Consider the following 19978-nt stretch of genomic DNA (forward strand, 5'->3'; position numbering starts at 1 on the left):
AATATCTCTGTCTGAAATGTTTTCATTTCTGTGTGCTGATGCAGGCGGCTTCAAAGCTCAGCTCACTGCACAGACACTTTGTGCTTCTGACCCAGCCTTCCCATCCCAGCTACCTTCCCACCTGATTTGAGACTACAAAGAACCAGATAGAGGCAGTTGCGTTCTCCTTCCGTGGGCTTTTCTAGGCTCCCTCTTAATCCCATGCATCTTTTTCCATGGCGATAGAGTCTGTTAAGAAGGAGGAATGTATGGTGCTGCTGCTGCCGCCTCCGGATCAGCACTGCTTGGGGTACTGCTTTGCTCAGCGTTGTGGAATATTGATGCACTGAGCAAACCTCAGGTGTATTTTCTACACTTGTAGTTCCCACATGATATTCTAGACTCTAAAAGTAAAGGCTACGGTGTTCCCCTAGACAGACATGAAGTGGTTGGTTGAGGATTTCTGTTTATTGCAGTTTTTGGTTGTGACTTCTTCCTTCTGTGGAGGTCACACACCTTCTTACACAGGCTCTGCTTCTTATGATGGCTTAGTTGTGCCATTAAATTGCAGAAGATATTTTGATTGCACTTGTAGCTGTCTTATTCCTGCCGAATTCTTCTATAATTATGTGAAATATTTCCCCTTTCTGGCTGAGTCATTTGAATCAGAGCTCTGCAGCCCTCACTGCTGTCTCCAGGCTGCTCTCGGAGCTGGTCCTTGCCACGGAGGTGAGTGTGGGGTGAAGTTGTTGGTCCTTGAGTCCCTGTGACAGAGCCATGGGTAGCAAGGTGGGTTTGGACACCTCTTCTTGAAGGAACTGCTCTCCAGATGAACAAGCCTGGCTTGGCTTTATCTGGTCTGCCTTTGGAAAGCAGATCTCTTGTGCTTTGTTTCCTAAGCCTTAAGCACCCGAAGAAAGTCTTCTGCTGCCAATATCAGGAGTCAAGGAGCTGATCGTAGGGAAGCACAAACTTCTGGATGAAGGATTCTCCTTCCTTGCCCAAGCACAAAGAGTTTTTACGTCCACAAAGCACCTACAAACGTTTTTGATTCAAATACTTGTCATCGAGTTGGCCATCCAACCCCAAACACTGGAGCTGAAGCATTTTACCAAAATCCAGAAGAGAAGTCCTCATCAATGCTGCGTCTTCCTTCCTTCAGACCATCTCCTGACTCCAACCTGGTGTAGTGGAAGATGTCCCTTCCCGTGGCAGGGGGGTTGGAACTAGAAGATCTTTAAGATCTCTTCCAACCCAAACCATTCTATGATTCTATGACTCGCAGCCATGGCGAGGAGAGACCTTATCCTCCTCCCTGGACTGGCCAGAGTTATCCGTAATGTAGTCTGGAGCAAAGTGAACTTCAAAAGTCCTTTGTTAAAACCTGGAAGGTTTAACTATTGCTTTTGATGATACTTAGGAGTCCTAAAGAACAGCCCACTGCTATAATATTCTCATGATGCTTTTATGTAAGGAAAATTGGCCAATTCTCCCTCCTACAATTTGAAAGTTACCACAGCAACAGCAACATTAAGGATTTTCATGAAATGAGCTCACCCACAACAGAGGGAATTTTTTTTCTCTCCACATTGCTGTTGCTTTTTGGTTTGCAGGGAGAGCTAGGAATTAATTTGACCTTAACTCAAATACTCGCTCAGCTCCTTCAAGAAGCATTTGCCTGCCCATTGCCAGGGAGCGCCCCAGTGCCACTGTCACTGATACCTGTGCAAAAATAGGCTGAAGTCCATGGCTGGACTTCTGCAGCAGGTGGACGTGCGACCTACCTCTGTGAAGCTGTTTTTGCTGCCTGTGACCTCTCAGCACCCATTGGCAGCTGCCTGCCAGGGAGGTGAGGGCTGCTGCACCCACCCGAGCCCATTGCAGAGGAGTTTTCAGGTTGCACCCTTGGGTCTCCCATGGAAGGTCTTGCTTGTGGACTACATGAGACCAGAAACATGGCTTGTGTTTGCCGCACCCACAGCTGGCTTTGCCTTGTCTTTTTCCTTTCTTTTTTGATTCTGCTGCTCCGCTGACTTAAAGGAAGGCAAATCATTCTGGTTGTCCCCCTGGGCAGTCACACCACCTGGAGAGACATGGGCAGGAGAAGTGAGGTGATGGAGAGTGGACTTGGGAGGCAAGAGGCGGTTCATCATGCAGGCTTATCACTATGATTGTCAGATAGTTTCATGTGAGAGCAAGTTTAAGAAGCAGAAAAATGCCCAAGAGACAACACCTACCTGTCAGATCTGGATATTGAGCTAATAAACTAGAATTTGGGAAAAATAAAGAAACATCTGTGCAGCCTATATGAGGAGCTTCTTAGAGGGGAGGGCTGATGGTGTCTCATCCTCTTTTGGACACATGGGTTCTAAAGGGTCTCTGCAGAATTATCAGGGTATATATCCCCCCCTGCAGTGCTGTGTTCAGCTCTGGGGTCCTCAACATCAGAAGGACACGGACCTGTTGGAGAGAGTCCAGAGGAGGCCACAAAGATGATGCGAGGGCTGGTACATCTCTGCTATGGAGACAGGCTGAGAGAGTTAGGGCTGTTCAGCCTGGAGAAGAGAAGGCTCCAGGGAGACCTTCCAGCAGCCTTCCAGTACCTAAAGGGGCTACAAGAAAGCTGGAGAGGGGCTTTGGACAAGGGTGTGTAGTGACAGGGCACGGGGCAATGGCTTTAAACTGAAAGAGGGGAGATTTTGATTAGATCTGAGGAAGAAATTCTTCCCTCTGAGGGCGTTGAGGCACTGGCACAAGTTGCCCAGAGAAGTTGTGGCTGCCCCATCCCTGGAGGTGTTCAAGGCCAGGTTGGATGAGTCTTTGAGCAACCTGGTGTAGTGGAAGGTGTCCCTGCCCATGGCAGGGAGGTTGGAACTGGATGATCTTGAAGATCCCTTCCAACCCAAACCATTCTATGATTCTATGATTCTATATTCATGCTCCGGTTGGCTTGCACTCTCAGCAGAGAAAATAAACCTAACATCTTCTCTAAGCCTTCAGCTGTTAGTGGAATGTGTTTGGCCAGGTAGCACAACCCTATAGCATTTGCAGTAGGACACGAATCTCCTACCAAGCTTCAGCTTTTGTAACCAGTGTTTCCTCAGCCCCTCCATGAGCGGTGGGGCCTCTCTGAGGCCAGGAACATCTCACCATGCCCACAGGCATCTTAGCAGCTTCTTGGTGTGCGGTAAATAATAGGGATTTTCAGGCAGTACTTCTTAAATAGAGTGCTGGGCATCCCGTGGAGCTTGCAAGAAAAAATCAGATGGCTTTTTGAAAAGCAACCTGATAAAAGGCTTCGCAAGCAGCATAGAGCCGTGTTGGGCATTTTGAGCTGTCCTCATTTCATCCCATGGCTGATGTAGATGAAGGTGTTTAGGGGAAGTGTGTCTCTTCCATATACACGATTTGTTTTGGTGGTTTTGATGCTTATAACATCTTTGGTGAAGGAATATGTTACAGTGTCCGGAGTGGCTTCAATGATAGTCATGTCATAGCATGTAAGTAGTATATTCTCAGTTCTTAGAATTTAGAAATAGTTGATGGGAGAGTGTTGGGCTTCTGCAGTGGCCAAGAGCGAAAATCAAAGCTGCTTTCGCTGGGACAAAAAGATTGATCTCATGAATATTTTGCATCTTCCTCTTGTCGCCGTTGATTCTGATTTTCCCTTTGGTGAGCTCTGGTGCCTGTTTCTAGCCTGTATGAGTGAGTTCGGTATTGAACTCGGTGACAGCTGGAACAGCGGCTGTGGACAAATGAGTGGCGGTATATAACTATTTTTGATTATTTTTGCTATAACTCATATATAACTGGTTTTGAGAGGAAGGCAGAGTCCTGAATGTCAGAGGTCTGGTTTTGTCAGAGTGTCTGGTTAGCCCTGTCCGTCTCCCTTGGCATTAATGTTGATTATTTTTATATGCATAAAAATAGACAAAGGCCTGAATGAACTGCCCAGGTTTTTGGAGATATTTATATTATAGCATGGCCATCACTCCAGCCAGTGCTTTTATTTTGCCTGAGCAGCAGGAAAAAAGTCATTAACATGACTTTTAATTTTTTTCCCTTCATCCAACAGCAATGAAAAGCGGCGACGAGAACAGGAGAACAAATATTTAGAGGAGCTGGCGGAGCTGCTGTCTGCAAACATCGGGGACATCGACACTCTGAGTGTCAAACCTGACAAATGCAAGATCCTGAAAAAGACAGTTGATCAGATCCAGCAGATGAAGAGGTTGGAGCAAGGTAAGGCAATTACCTCCTGCCTTGTCTTGTCAGAGAGCGTCCTCCTGTTACCCTTCAGGTACTGCAGCACAGCAAATAATCACTACTTAATTCATGAAAAATCATGACATAATAATTCCATTTGCAATAGTTTTCCTTCTCCTGCTTTCATGGAAGCAGTAATATGGAAGTAATCTGAAAGTAACATGCTTCGCCTCCATGGCTTGATTGAGGTGCCACCTTTGTTTCTGGCACAAGGTGCACTTTACTTCGTGTTTATGATTCATCCTGGAATGATTCCTTAGGTTCAAATCATCTGAATTGCTTGTTAAGGTTTCAGGATTGGGCCCATTAAGGGCTTATCAGCAATATTGCTATTAATGGTGTGCAGAAACCCCATTTTATGGCTGGCCAAGGTGAAGGACAGATAGCTCTGCCACCCACTGTGCAGCACTTAGTGAAGAACCATGTACCCTTGTCAGATCTCTTCTCCTGCCAACCAGATTAAAGGGGCATTAATCCGCCTCTTGCCAGTGAATACAGCGCTATAACTGGCGAGCAGAGAAGAGACACTTGGGAAGCCATATAAAGGTTAAAATTCACCCCGAGCGTCAACTCAGACACCAAAACGTGCGAGTCCAAAGGGCTCAAGCAATGTGCAGGAGAAGGGGTGAGGTGTATTAGGGAGGGAATAGAACTTGTCCAGGTCCTTGCAACCCCAGCATCCCTCCTGGAGCTGCTGCAGGTGGACTCCAGCTTGCTCTGCGTCAGGCCTGCCAAGGACTGCCTGTCTCAGGCACTCAAATACTTTGGCCATTGTGCAAATAGTTTGTCTTTTGTGCAAATACTTTGTCTGTTGTACAAATACTCCGTCCTCCATGCAAACACTTTGTCCTTCCTCCGCAAGGTGAATCTCACTCAGCAGTAGCGCTGAGAGCGCATCATCCGTCAAGTGTTGCCTTTGCCAAAGCTCCCGCCGAACGCTCTTGAATGGAGCAATGTTGCCCAATAACAGATGTTAATTTTTTCCCAGACCCTGTGGCTGAGATGTGGGTATGTGCATACAGGTGCTCTGTAGAGTCACGAGATGGTTTGAGTGGGACGGGACCATTAAAGGCCATCTGGTCCAACCCCCCTGCCATGAGCAGGGACATCTTCAACCAGATCAGGTTGCTCAGAGCCCTGTCCAACCTGACCTTGAGTGTTTCCAGGGATGGGGTATCTACCACCTCTCTGGGCAACCCGTGCCAGTGTCTCACCACCCTCAGCGTAAATAATCTCTTCTTTCTTTCTACTCTGAATCTCCTCTATTTTAGTTTGGGCCAGGCGTTGTGGTAGGTCCTCTCAGCTCGTTATTATTTTAGGCACTGAATTTAGGGGCAAGCACAGTGACAAAACATTCGGCTCACGTTGTTCGGGCTGCCCGGGCTTCCCGATGAAACGGGGCGACTTCTTTTCCATTTCATTCACGTCGTGCCTGGGCTCTGAAAAGAGTTTGGTAGCGGGTGAGTACGCCCAGGTTTCTGCTCGCTGCCACTTCACCGTTCATTAGTTTTCTTGACATTGCACAGCAGGGCTGAACATTAACTAGGACAAGCACTAATTCAAAATATTATGCCTTGAGCTTTGCTCTGTGTTGCTGCCTTATCTACTGCGGCGCCAAATTACCAAAGAAAAGAAACTTCACCTGTATTTCTTCTTAACAGTTTACTACCAGAGCATTTTACATGAGGAGGTAGGAAGAATACAGCAAAAAGTCGGAATATTTGTGGCCAGAGACAATTTTCTGTCCTTGTAGTTGTATCAAGCGTTAGACATCGTGTTTCCCTGCCCGCGTCCTTCCTCCTCCTCTTCATTTCTCAGCCATAAACCTGATGAATATTTGCTAACTGCTGAGGATGGGCGTTTGTCGCTGAAGTATTGTGAACGGCGACGCGTCCATGCTCCTCCTAACCCACCTGGAGGCGGGATTTCATGTCACAGAGAGGAGTCAGGGAGTCTGAACTTAGGACATTCCAGCAAATGACAGAATCATAGAAATCCCAGCAAACACCGCCGTTCAGCCCAATAGTAAGCAAAACCCAGAAGCACCAAGGAAAATTACGCTCAACCTTGTAGCAGAGCAGATTTCAATGAAAAAACAACCAACGTCCTGTTATTCATTTAATTTGGAAAAAAACGTGCCGGGTGTGGAGTTGGGGAGCTTGGGAGGAGACAGGTGGCAGCTCTGGGGGAACGGGGACATCCTGGGGAGGGCATCATCCCCGCTGCCAGCCTGGGAGGCTTTGGAGGTCACATCCCACCGGCTCTCCCCACCCCTGCAGCTCCACCTCAGGTTGTCCTCAGTTTTAACCCACAGAGGGGTGGAGGAGCCGGCAGAAGCTTACAGATGGATGGAACGCAGGGGCCGAGCCCTCCTTCCCATCCCCCTGCCTGCTGGGCTGCTATTTAAAGTATGAAGCAAATGCTTTTAGAAAAGATTCCTAGGTCTGGACACCTTCCAATGTTAGTAATGTACAGTTGGCAGAACAAGCGGTTTGCGGCTGTGGCAGCAACCTGGAATTCAGCTGCCAAGACAGCAATAAACGCAGCGGAGGAAGAGGCCAGACAGTTCATTTTTTCAGCCTTTGTCCGTCCTGCAAAATTTTTTTTCTAATTTTTTTCGAGTCGGGTGGTTTGAGTGTCAGAGCCCTGGGCCATGCCTGCACATGGTCGCTCGCCGGGGAAGGAGAGGAGAAGGTCACCGATGTCTCCTGGGTGGAGTGGAGGTCAGCAAGGAGAAGATCTCTCTGAGCATCCTGCCTGGGCTCCATGAGGCAGAGGTCCATCCACGTGGACCTCCCTCCTCTTTGCCTTCAGATTGGCGTCATGCCCAGCACATGGATGCCGGAGGTCTTCTCCTCAAGTGGGTCCTCTGCTGCGGAGCCATGCCATGAGATGGAGCTGATGTCCATCCATCACGTGGAGGTCAGCTCACCCAAGGTTGTTGTAATTCACAACAGTGCTGGCGCGGTCAAAACCCGATGGATGGAGGCAAGCTGGACAGCTTCACTGCTCAACGTGCATCGCTCTTTGGCTTGTAGGGTTAGCAGAGGTGGTGTAAAGGCCGTTAGAAGAAGCCATCAGGGCAGCATGGTGGAGTTGTGATGGAGTCAGGAGGCTGCAGGACAGAGAGGAGGCCCGGTTGCTGCTGGGAAGGTGGCCAGTGTGTGGTTGCAAAAGTGAAAAATAGGGCATCTTGGTCATATAGAAGAGTACAAAACTGAGCAGATATTGGAAAAGATGCACTGATGCACGGAGCACCACTTGGTTTGTTCTGTTTCTGTAAAATGATGTAATACTTGATGCCAACCCTACACGTGCAGAGGAGGTTGGGGTCACCCCTGCCCTGAGAAGAGGCCAAGCCTCAGCATCCAACACCCCTGTGATGGCAGGTGGGCTCCAAAAAAGTATTTCCTTTCTTCCCCCAGATGATTTTTTTAATTAAACACCCCAGTTTTGGGAGGTTGATAACCTTTGACTTATGGAAGGGGTGATGAGCAATGTACGGAGATCTGATGGAGATTGGAGCCAGCGGAGGGGTCATCTCATCTCCCTTGTAGATCTCCCGACCTTTGCAGTGTCCTTTTTAAGACGAAGCCACCAAGTCTTTTCCCAAAAGCCCTCTCCGTTGCCAGGCTGCTTGATTTCCTTCCAGAGCAGGAGTATAAATGCAGCACCTTAATAGAATAAACCAACAAGGATTGAGCTTTTCATTGCGCCGCCTACAAAGACAAACAACCGCAGAGGGGTTGCCCTTGAAACACCTCCTAAGGTGTCGCGAGTGACTCTACCACCGCTGGCATCCAAGGGACCTCCTTCCCCCCGTCCTTCCTGCGTTTGCTCATTGCTGCTTGCGGGTGGTCTCTCCTGCTGTGCCACCGTATGTTCGGCTTCTGCCGGAATCGGTGAGCGGAGCCGGCAGCCACCCGGTCCAGGAGAAGCCATGGCACAGCTCCTGGCACCGCCGGGACACATGGGGTGATGTTCATGAGTTTCTGGTCCTTTGAGGTCCAAAAGCCCCAGCAGATTTACTCTGTTGCTGCCAAAAAGAAAGGATTTATTCTGTGTTTGCGTAGATTTGTACAACTTAGCTTGTCTTGTGAAGGACCCCAAGTCACTGCTTGCCTTTGCAGGGCAAGGCTTCTTATGGCGATGGAGGGTCGTATGACCCCGTGTAGGACACCTTCAGCCCCAGCGAAGCCTGGCTTTTCAGTGGTGGAGCTGTGGAATTTATTCTTATAGATGTATAAGGAAAAAAAAACCCAGAGCTTTATTAATGCCATTTTATTCTGTAATAATGCTGCAGAATAGTGACCTGATTTCAAGATGTTTTAAAAAGCCACTAGGCGAAGAATTCACTTTCTTTCCCGAACGTTACTGTGCCAACCTCCAAAGGTGACTCTCAGTTTTTAAGTTGAGTTACTTTGGGCAGGGAGGGGGAGAAAGCTATTTCTTGAGCCTTTAATAATTTTCAGAGGTTTTAGGAATACGAACATTTCTGTCTCTTCTCGGACTACACAAAAAATTCCATAACGTTCTTCTGCTGAATGGAAGTGTCCTCTTTCAGGTCCAACAAAACCATGGAGCAGTTGTGTCCTTCTGACATCTTTTTATTTGTTTGTTTGTTTGTTTGTTTTCCTGAAGTGTGGCCATAATAAGATGGGCTCCTTCAGGCAAATTTGTGCTCCTTTATCACTAGGGCACATCAACCCAAAAAGAAGAGGACCCTTAATTTAAGACCACCCTCCCTCAGCCCTGATTTGGAAGTTAACCTACTTAGGGAAGTGATTTTCTTTTTGGGTAAATACAGGAGGTTAATGAAGTGAAGTGTATGAAATTATTGATTTTGGCTGCTCTGTTGCATCCGATCATTGGGCTGTCAGTGACTTTCCTTTAATTAAGTTTCCCTGCTGTCTCGTCATATGCTTAGAGTTGGCCCTGGGTTTATTTTGTGATATATGTGTTCAGCTTCTAGCGCAGAGAAGTCCTGGGTCCTCAGTGGGACGTATGGAAGCCTCTTCAAAACAAGCGCTGAGTTTCTTCTCGCGTTTGGCAATGCCAGCACATGGTGAGCTTTAAAAAGAGAACGAAAAAGCTTCAGCTTTGTATTTCAGCAATGGTGGTCAGCAAATGGTGAAGTGGTGGCCTGAGAAGAGGCTTCTCCCACAGCCTGCAACGGCGGCATGAGGTTTAGGGAGAAGGAGAAGAGAAGACCTTGTCCTCAGGCACTGAGTCAAGAGCCCCTTCTTGTCCCAGCAGCCGAGTGATGTGGTACTTTATTAAAGTTCGTAAAATTACTCCCATAAAACCACAAAGCAAGTAATTGTGTGCAATGCGTGGAAGTGAGATGCAGAGCCGAGGGCCCTTAGCGAGCTTTACCCCGAAGCAGAGGAACCCAGTGCAGAGCAATTACAGGCTTTCAGCTGGTTTCTTCTGCCCATGTCCAGGCTCCCACGTTACCCTCGGTCCCCAGGGTTTTGTGTCCGCAGCCCCTGGGGATGGAGCTCTCCATGGATTTTCATTATCTTTGAGGAAATATCTAGCCCAAGCCCACGTTACTGAGTCTGAAAGGAGCTGGACATCTCCAGTGCAGAAGTGGAAGGAGCCTTTGGGACCTTCTCCCTCACTTGACTTTGTTTTGCCCGGATAACGTAGGCTTCAGGCATTTTATTTTTTCTGTTTAGGATCCTCCTAAATTGTGTGCATATCCTTCTTTCACCGACTTCAGCTGGGATGCGTCTTTCTTTACATGCATTGAATCACAGCTGGTATTTCCAGTTTCTGATTGAACTTCTCAGGTCCTTGGAGCTGCCGCCTCCATGCCACCAAGAGAAGGTACCTTCTACAGAACGTGCTCTGCCTTGTTTGTGCTTGCATTATTTCTTGCATTTTATATTTTCAAATACTCTTTCACTTCAGCTCTTCCCTCTCCCCATATTGCAATCCAGTATCCTCTTGGAGAAGTCTAACGTTTCACCTGGGTGCTGGCAGTCTCTCTGTCCGACTGGAAGCCTCTCGTTTCCATAAAGCTGGTTTCTGTTTCTGATAGTATTGTTTAACAAATGGTCTCAAAGCAGGGTCAGTTCTGGAATCAGCTCACGTTGCTGAAGGCTTTACCCATTTGAGCTTTGGAAGCCCTCGATGATGGAGAAGCACAAGTGCTCTGGGCAACCTGCTCCAACACTTGCTGGCCTCATGATGAACGAGATTTTCCTCCTATCCTACCTGAACATCTCTTGCTTCACTTGCACCATTTTTTCTTATCTTCTCACCATGCATCTCAGTGAAGAGCCTGACTCCTTCACCTCCATAACTTCTTGTAGGCATGGGCAGGCTGCTGGCAGGTGCTCCAAAGCCATCTCTTCTCCAGGTTGAGCAAACCTCTTCCCTTGGCCTCCAGTCTCAGGATCAGTGCTCCAACCCTGACCATCTTGGTGGCCTCCACTGAACTCACTCCAGTTTGTCTTACACTGAGGTCCTGAAACTGAATACAGTATGTGGTGGTCGCCTGGACGTGGTGCCCAGGCTGGCCATGCAGATGGAGCAGGTTCAAGACAAGATCCAGTGGCCACTCTATCAAGTACAGGTTGCCATCAGAAAAGCCAAGGACGAGAGAGGTCCCAGGGACTCTGTACCCCAGGGATGTCCTGCTGCGTTCCCACATCACATCTGAGCTCCTTCCTTGCTGGCCTGAAGAGCTGCCCAGCTCTGGTGGATGATGCTGCCAGGAAGGCGAAGTGACAGCATGCCATCACCACTGCCTTTCTGCCTTGCGTGCAGAAATTCAGATAAATTTAAACTATTAGATTCAGGGAATTCAAGTGTAATTTTTTAGTAGGTTTTATGTGCTGAGTCAACACGGAGATCCTTCAGTGGAGCCAAAAGAGGACACTTTGATGCAATGGAAGAACAAGTTATAGAGTTTTTGCATAGTCAGAGAAGAGTTGGAAACCCCCTTACTTGGAACATCATTAAAGTGAAGGCTCAAGAAACAGCCTGAGCTCAGAGCACCTCGGCTTTCAAGGCTAGCGATGTATTAGGTGTCATCAACAGAAGTTCAGGTCTAACATGAGGTTCAACTGCAGAACAAAAGTGAACTGCAGAATGGCATCTGAGGAGAAACGTAAGTGGAAATGTCTCCTGTAAATGGAGTGAATGAAAACCGCTTTAAGGGGTTTACGTTAATTAAAGGATTTTTTTTTTTTTAATTAATTAATTAAAACCACATTAAGGTTTGTGTCAAGTCTAAAATTAGATTGGAATCTCTTCAGGCTACAACTGTCAGCCTGGTGCTGTGGTCTCCTCTTCAAATGCATTGACTTTATTGGAGTTATCCTCATTTCGTTTGCTTCAAGGGAGGTCAGAAAAGAGGAGCTTTGCTTTTGCCTTAGAGCGGTGTTTTGCAGACTCTGGCTTCCTTGGCCTGGGTTCCTGAGGTCAGAAAGGACCTCCTCGACCAGAGATGCTGTCTCCAGGTGTTTGCAGGTGCTGGAGAGGAAAGCTCTTCCTTCATCCCAAATCTGGTGGTTGGATTAACCCTGATGGAGCTGCTTGTGCTACTAGAGGGAGGGGTGCACATCACTTTCATCCTGTCTCAGCAGCCAATTTTTCACTGTTATGTTAGAAGGCTACAGAGAAAGAAAACCAACCAAACCCTGGAGGCCAGATTAGACATCAGTGGGGATGGGGAATTCCTCCTTGGCTTCGGTAGGTGCCCACTGAAAGCCCTCAAGTGTGAGGCTGATCCAAGGTAAACAGAGTACAAACAGATCCAGTCCTTTTAACTGTTTAACCTCATCCTTCCAGGAATCCTTCTGAGATCCTGAAGAGGATGAAACCACCTGCTTGTTTTCAATGGAAATGAGTTTCAGATCATTTCTGTGCCAGTGTTGCCCTTTAATTTGGTTTATTCTTCCTTCTGTTTTGTAATTACCTCCCTTCTCTAATGTATTTTTATGAAGTTGTTGCTCTTGTTCTCTACTTTTGCTTGACTTGTCCAACAAACCAAGCTCTCCTAGGATCTTGGTGTCGGATAGTTAGACCTTTCCTTTAATCAACCCAACCGCTCTTTTCTGTACTTCTTCCAATTGAATCTTCTTGAGTGAATTGGCCCAAACTGTCATGGGTTTTCTTACCAGATCTTACCAGTAGAGTTAGGTTGTTGCTTGAACCACCCCTGGTATACTGGAGGTAACGATTGTTGTCTCGTCATCTCCGTTAAGGCATGCCCAGCTTTTAGCCAAAGCTCATGCTCTTGGTTGATGAGTACGTGGCCTTCAAGTAGTGGAAAGTGGGAGAAATTAGCACAGTTTAGCAGAGCAATTGGGTGTTTTTTTTGACCATTTGGTCCTCTTTCATGTGAACGGGTCAACCCACCCTTGAGTTGGTGTGTATTTTCTCTGCATGACTACCTTACCTCAGATGTCAGAGGAACACCACTGATGACCTCTCCTCATTCTTATGAAACACCTTTATTCTCAAAATGGAGTTTCATGGAGCTTCTTGGGAGTCTCTGCTAGATCTCGGTGCTGTTCAACATCTTCATGGATGTGGAAGGACATACAAAATCGTTGCTAGACCAGTACAGGATGGGCGTACAGGAGTGCTGGATGGATGGTATCCTGGGAAATGGTGCTTTTCAAGAAGATCTGGAGATCCTGGAAGCGAAGGCAGTCCATGTGAACTCTGGGATGTGATGAAAAGCAAGGTGGGCTTCTCTTGGGTGACGTTACGTGTACATGGAGTTGGTGGGACAAAACTGGAGCTCAGACATGGTATCCACGCTGGAAGGAGACTAAAATCCAGAGAAAGCAGAGAGGAAGTGAGCCAAAGGCTGGAGAAAAAGTCTTGCAGCTTGGAAAGTTGAAGAGCTCTCTTGAATGTATCCAGCGAGGGGAAAAAAGGAGTGGGGACATGATGATACTATAAACACTAACAAGAATGGAGAATGCTGGCTACTAAAGAGGTTTTTAAATCCAGCATAGCAGAGGATGACTCAAAACTGAAGCCAGATAAAAAGAAATTAGGACTCGGGCCCAGAGTTACAACTGTGAGGGTGATTGTTTTGGGAACCAGCTCAGGGGAAGCAGTGGTTTGCGTCAGGTTTTGGCCAAACAGCAGTTCAGGGCTTGTGATGGTGGGAGTGGGTGAATTTTGATGGCTCTATGATGTTCAAGAAGTCAGACTGACCGATCTCATGATCTCTACTGGCCTTCATCTCTATAAATCTGAAAATTTTGGTTTTGAAAAACACCTCGAGAACTGGATCCCCATCCACGGCAGCGACTCCTGCCAGGGTGAGAATCCTCACTTTGCTTCCTGAGCATCCGCGTGGGTCCCCGGCCCCATGCTCCGTCCCACGCCTTTCCTGGGATGAAAACCTCCCCATTATCAGGGTAACGAATCACACCTCGTGCACAAGGGGTGAAGAGTTTTTTGGAGCAGGTTCGGGGAATTTCATGCCTTCCACTTCTTTGCAGTTCGGTTTCGATTGGAGCTGTTAAATGGATCGCACCCCTGCCCACGCTCTCCGTAGGCATTTGCCTCGTTTATCTCTCCGTATCCTCTGGAATGTATTTGATATCAGGGATTGATTTCAGATACAAACTCCCCCAGGTCAGTACTATAAAAATCTCGGCCGGTGCAGGAACACCAGGGAGCATCCTCTGTGTATGTTTAGTTTATGGAGCCGTACCACCTACGAAGCATGTCAATAAAATCCTCATCCCTGCTCTGACAGTTCTAATCTAGCTGGCGGCTTAAATATAGACCGAAGGGAAGGGGAAGCTGCTAAGAATTGCACAGACTTCTCCAAACGAGGCCTTTATTTTAACAAGTGAACATTTGGTTATTACATCCTCAAGCTTTTAAGCATCTCACACTGTCAAGAACTAATAAATCCTTTAGCACCTCGCCGTAAGAAGAGGATGTGGTAGGATGTAGCAGGCATGTGGATCACGCAGAGAGTCATAAACCACCTGTAGAAATTACTCCTCCTCTTGCCTTCTGCTATGCCGGATTAGCATTTTTTTTCCTCTTTTTTTTTCTTTTTCCCCCCTCCTTGATTCAGTGTCATTTTTAGGAGATGCATGAAAAGAGAAGGAAATAAATCTCCTTTCTTTAAAGCCCTTTTCCCTGCACTTCTTGCCCTTCGTAGAAATGGACAAAACCTATTTTAAGAATCTTCTTCCCCCAGCATGGCACCCCAGCAGGACTTTGCCTCCTCTGAGCTTGTCTTCCTTCTGCTCTGGACCTCAGTTGGTTTGGTTGATGATCAGGAAGAGGTTCGTCCATCCCGTGAGCTGGCATCCCTTTGGGTGCAGAGGCAGGATGACGGGGATCCATCCCACCTCTCTTCTAGCAGCTGCAATGGAGGCATCTCATCTGAGCTAGTCATCAAGTGTCTTGTGCAAGAGACGGGGTTCAGAGGGAGGCTCACCCCAGCACAGCCCTGCAAGTGCCCATCTCAACCATTGACCCATCAGAGAGCGTGGCGGTGTGAGCATTACCGTGCCTAAAAAGCAAGAAGTAACACAATAAACCTTTCTTATGGGGAAAAAAACCCTAAACTTGGAGTCAGCCATGCAAGTCCTTCCGTTTTCATTTCAGATTTTCTCCTGAAAAAACTTTTGTAGACATTAATCCTCCTAACGCTCCTGCAAGCAGAGGAAATAAAGGGAGATTTGCACAAGGAGATAATAGCTTTTATTACGCCGAGCGGTATGGCTGGGCAAAGCAAACAAACCTGCTGGGACACGAGTATGAGAGATGCAGGAGCGGTCTTGCTCCCTTTGGGGCCATGTTATTCCCCGGTGCACAGCTGCCAAGCTCCTCATCTGGCTTCTTCTGCTGCCCCTGAGCCCTACCCATCGCAGGGTGTTTGGTGGCACTTAAAGCCTCACCAGAGCCTTGGGTAGAGATCTAACGACACCATTTGGATGGTTTAAATGAAACTTATCAAATCACAGAATGGTTTGGGTTGGAAGGGGCCTTCAAGATCATCTAGTTCCAACCCCCTGCCATGGGCAGAGACACCTTCCACTACATCAGGTTGCTCAACACCTGATCCAACCTGGCCTTGAACACCTTCTCACCATTCCTTCTGCCCTTGCTATTTAGGAAGTCTGCCTTCCAAGAGAGGTTTTCATTAATTAATTACACCCCAGTGTCAACTAACTACCCTCTAAATCATTAAGTCCTTATTACGATGAGCTAGCTTGATGAACGCCGGAGTCCTGGGTCGGGTTCCCCAGGCTGATGTTTGCTCCAGGTTTGGTGCAGCTGCCGGGCTGAGATAGTGAATTACGTGTGTGGACGGTTTCTTATGGGAGCAGGGAAAAGTTTGGACCATCCTGAATTTTTGAAATAATGGATTAAACTTAACTACTTAAAAAAGTAGTTGCAGGAAGCTACACACTGGCTCCAAGTGCAGAACCTTATCGCACGAATCTCTGCGGTATTTCCCTGGGAGAAACAAAAGACGGATATTCAGCCTATTCCTTACTGCCCCAGGCACTCGCCTGCTTCACGATGCAGGTAATGGTTACACTGCAAGAGTTAAAGTTCATTTTGGAGGTGAAGTCCTCCTGAGCAGGCTCTGTGCAGATTGACAAGAAAGCAGCCTTCACCTGCGTGGCTTGATCTGTCTTCTGCAGATGGATTCCCACAACAGGAGGCTCCATCTTCTCTGGTGGTTTCCTACACGACATGGCTCCTTTTCCCAGTGACTTTGCATACCATGTGGCTCCATCTTCTCTAGGTAGCTTCCCATACCACATGGCTCCATCTTCGCTGAGTGGCTTCCCATACCATGTGGATCCATCTTCTCTAGGTGGCTTCCCATACCACATGGCTTCATCATCTTTAGGCAGCTTCCCATACCATGAGGATCCATCTTCTCTGGGTGGCTTTCCATACCAGTAGGCTTCATTTTCTCTGGGTAATTTCCTATACCACGTGGCTCTATCTTCTCTAGGTAGCTTCCCATACCATGTGGCTTGCTCCTGCCCATCCCTGTCCCTCCCAGGGGCATCTCATGGTCTGGAGCTGCACTTGCACCTACTGACCACACTCACGTGCACGTGTTACAGCCACTCCTCGGTTCATTTCCAGTTGGGTTTGGAGAAGCGGGGCTGGAGCAGGCGCAGTGCTGCTTTAGCCGGCGTCTCCTTGCCGGTGCGGTTCACGTATTTGCCGCGTCTGTGCAACTTGAGCATAAAGGTGGTTTAACAGTTGACACAAGTGAATTTTTAATCAGAACTTCTCATGGACTTTAGCATGCAGTGTACCAGGGCTTCAAGAAGCTACGTCTTGAGAGAAGACTGTCCGTCTAACTCTTTGCAAAATTAATTAAGTCGGATCGTTTAAAACTGTGTCGCACTGGATTTTGTGCCTACAGGAGAAGAACGAAGGCTACACAAGAGCTGAATGCAAGTTGTAGTGGAGAGCTACATGTAGCCCATGTAGCTACATGTAGCCTCATCTCCGCAGATTTTGCAGTGCAGAGTTGACACAGTTTTTGAACACATTAAATTCTTCAGATTTGAGATTAGAGTTTTTTTTTTCCCTCCCTTTATTCCTTCTCCCAGCAAGATGGGGATGTTCTACCTGCTTGATCTCCGCGTCAACTATAAAAAAGTCTCAGCTCCTTATGCCTGTTCTCTCCTGTCAGTGTTCAGCACTCATTAATTTTGCATTCACTCAGCACCGTATAATTTTTCCTGACATTGTTCAGACAGCCAGCCTTTTTCGCTTAAGACATCTCGACACCATTAATGTTTAACTCTAAGAGGTGTGAAGACAGAAAGAAATACCCTTTTCCTTCTGTTTTAGGGTCAGTGTGCTTTGCTCTTCACCATTGCACAAGGATTTTAGAAGAAAGGGGGGCCTACAAAAAAGCTGGAGAGGGGCTTTGGACAAGGGCGTGTAGTGACAGGACATGGGGCAATGGCTTTAAATGGAAAGAGGGGAGATTTTTATGAGATCTAAGGCAGAAATTCTTCCCTCTGAGGGTGGTGAGGCACTGGCATAGGTTGCCCAGAGAAGTTGTGGCTGCCCCATCCCTGAAAGTGTTCAAGGCCGAGTTGGATGAGGCTTGAGCAACCTGGTGTAGTGGAAGGTGTCCCTGCCCATGGCAGGGGAGTTGGAACTAGATGATCTTTGAGGTCCCTTCCAGCTCAAACCATTCTATGATTCTATGATTCTGTGAAATCCAGTGTCCCACCTGCAAATCTATGCTGGTGGATGAGTAAGTCTGAATGGTTTAGTCCTTTCAGGAGTTGTTGTTTTTGCAGTGGTTGGAGAGGTTTGTATCTGCTGGGACTAGCCCTGAGCTTTAGTGAGACTTCCCAGTGTCACTGTGGGTTGGTCAGGTGGCTCTCCAGCTCCAGGCAATGTGGCAGGTAGCGTTAGATGGAGCCATCATCATTCCTGTACAGCAGCAATGCTTTTTTTTGACTGCTTTTCCAGCCAGGCTACGAAGGTGGAAGCTCAGGTGAGACATGGGAGAGCGGCAGGATGTCTTGCTGTCCTGCCCTCCACTAATCTGTCTCCACCATTGGCTCTACTGATGCAACTGGAGGTGGCCACCAGCTTCCGTCTTCAATCCTCACCATCCACGTGGGCACTAGAGCCAGCTTTTTACACCCCAAGGGCTTAGTTTTCTCCCTTGGCCGTGTGGCTGGCGAAATGTGTCCTCCTGACACGTGCTTTTACATGTACATTGATGGAGGAATAAGTGTTCGTAGTGTGTATGAAGAACCACTTGAGTCTGTGTTGCTGTGGACATTCTCCAGGATGGCAAAGAAATTCTTGGGGCTGAAGTGAGCGCTGTGTTTCCAGCTTGGGAGGTGGATAGGTTATTATTTCCAGGGCCAACGTTGGAGTTAGGTGATGAATTCTTTCACCAAAATAGAGAAGAGAGAGAGCAAAACCTGGTTGACTTCTGGTTGTGGAGGAGGGCTTGAGGATAAAAACACCCCCCAAAAAAAAAAAAACAAAATGAGACTGTCTCTTATAACAGATGTTTAAAATGGGTCAAGCAACTCTCCTCTAAAAATGCCTTTTTATGTGTTTTGGCTCTAAGGGGACCATAGGGTGAGTAGCTCAGGTGGAAACAGCTCCACCACAGATGTCCCATGCTCGATGACATGGATCTTACTCTGGTATCCTGGCACTCCCACCTCGTGTTATGGCACGTGGTTGGGCATCACCCTTGACCTTGTCACCAACAGACCATCGCGATGGGTGGTGTAAAGCAGGTGAGCACAGGGCTCTGAAGGAGCTGTGCTGATTTCTGAAAGCCAAGATCTGCTCTTCTGTTCCTTGCACTGGTATTTTCAAGCTCTGAATCTCACAGATTGTATTTTCCCACAGTTTTTTAAATTCATAGATCAGATAATTTCCTTCCTCCTACTAGAATAAAAAGTTATGCAACTTAAGAGCTGCTGATTTCCATACAGTGTTTGAGAGGAATCTGGTATTTGTGGAAGTGAAGGAGGGAGGACTCTGGGCTGGGTTTTCTGCATCTGCCTCCATGTGAATATGCTGACGTTAAATAGGTGGGCGTTGGGCAAATTTCAGCTTCCACAGCTTGAATTTTGGTTTAGAGTATCTCCAAAGAAGCCATCGTTGCTGTGGTCTGAGCATGTGCCTTGTAGGCTATGTGGGATGGTCTTCCTTGGAAGTTGGCTTCATCTCCCAGTTAAAGTTGGATTTTTCCCTACTTGTTGATCCCTAATGATGGGGAGGAGAGTGCTTGGGCTTGCTAGGACTCGACAGAAGGCTGAAGGTGAGCTCAGGCCCTTGGGCCAGGACACCACAACCAGCAGCAGCCAGTGATGCTCAGAGGCTTTCCCTCAACATGTCCCTAACGTGACAGATAGCCCTAGACCTGTCTTCCTTTTCAGATACCATTTGAAAACATGAAAAAAATCCCATTTGTATGGTCTAGATCTCTTTACCTGCTGCTTTTCTATATCAAGGCCATTGTCGTCTTCTCCTCTTATGACTTTTTTAAACCAATTTTTTCATGCCTCACTGGAATCATAGAATGGTTTGGGTTGGAAGGGATCTTCAAGATCATCCAGTTCCAACCCTCCTGCAATGGGCAGGGACACCTTCCACTACACCAGGTTGCTCAAAGCCTCATCCAACCTGACCTTGAACACTTCCAGGGATGGGGCAGACACAGCTTCTCTGGGCAACCTGGTCCAGTGTCTCACCACTCCCAGGGGGAAGAATTTCTTCCTTAGATCTCATTGAAATCTCCCCTCTTTCAGTTTAAAGCCATTGCCCCATGTCCTGTCACTACATGTCCTTGTACAAAGCCCCTCTCCAGCTTTCTTGTAGCCTCTTTAGGTACTGGAAGGCTGCTGGAAGGTCTCCCCAGAGCCTTCTCTTCTCCAGGCTGAACAGTCACAACTCTCTCAGCCTGTCTCCATAGCAGAGGTGCTCCAGCCCTTGCATCATCTTTGTGGCCCTCCTCTGGACCTGCTCCAACAGCTCCATGTCCTCCTGATGTTGGGAACCCAGGAGCTGAACGCAGCACTGCAGGGGGGGGTCTCCCAACAGCAGAGCAGAGGGGCAGAATCTCCTCCCTCAACCTGCTGCCCACACTGCTGTGAATGAAGCCCAGGACACGGTTGGCTCTCTGGGCTGCCAGTGCACGTTGCTGGCTCATGGTGAGCTTCTCATCACCCAGCACCCCCAAGTCCTTCTCCTCAGGGCTGCTCTCGAA

General features: G+C 47.7%; 1 protein-coding gene across 1 annotated transcript in view; it reads left to right on the plus strand.

The window, feature by feature from the left end:
• NCOA1 (nuclear receptor coactivator 1) overlaps positions 1 to 19978 on the plus strand; it is a 140069-nt gene that overhangs the window by 77724 nt on the left and 42367 nt on the right. The window contains exon 3 of the mRNA XM_086624380.1: positions 4055 to 4221. Within this exon, the coding sequence (XP_086480506.1) occupies positions 4055 to 4221 (167 nt within the window). The remainder of the gene's footprint in view (positions 1 to 4054; positions 4222 to 19978) is intronic.

This window comes from Tauraco erythrolophus, chromosome 2, assembly GCF_009769465.1.
Source record: "Tauraco erythrolophus isolate bTauEry1 chromosome 2, bTauEry1.pri, whole genome shotgun sequence".
Lineage (NCBI taxonomy): Eukaryota > Metazoa > Chordata > Aves > Musophagiformes > Musophagidae > Tauraco > Tauraco erythrolophus.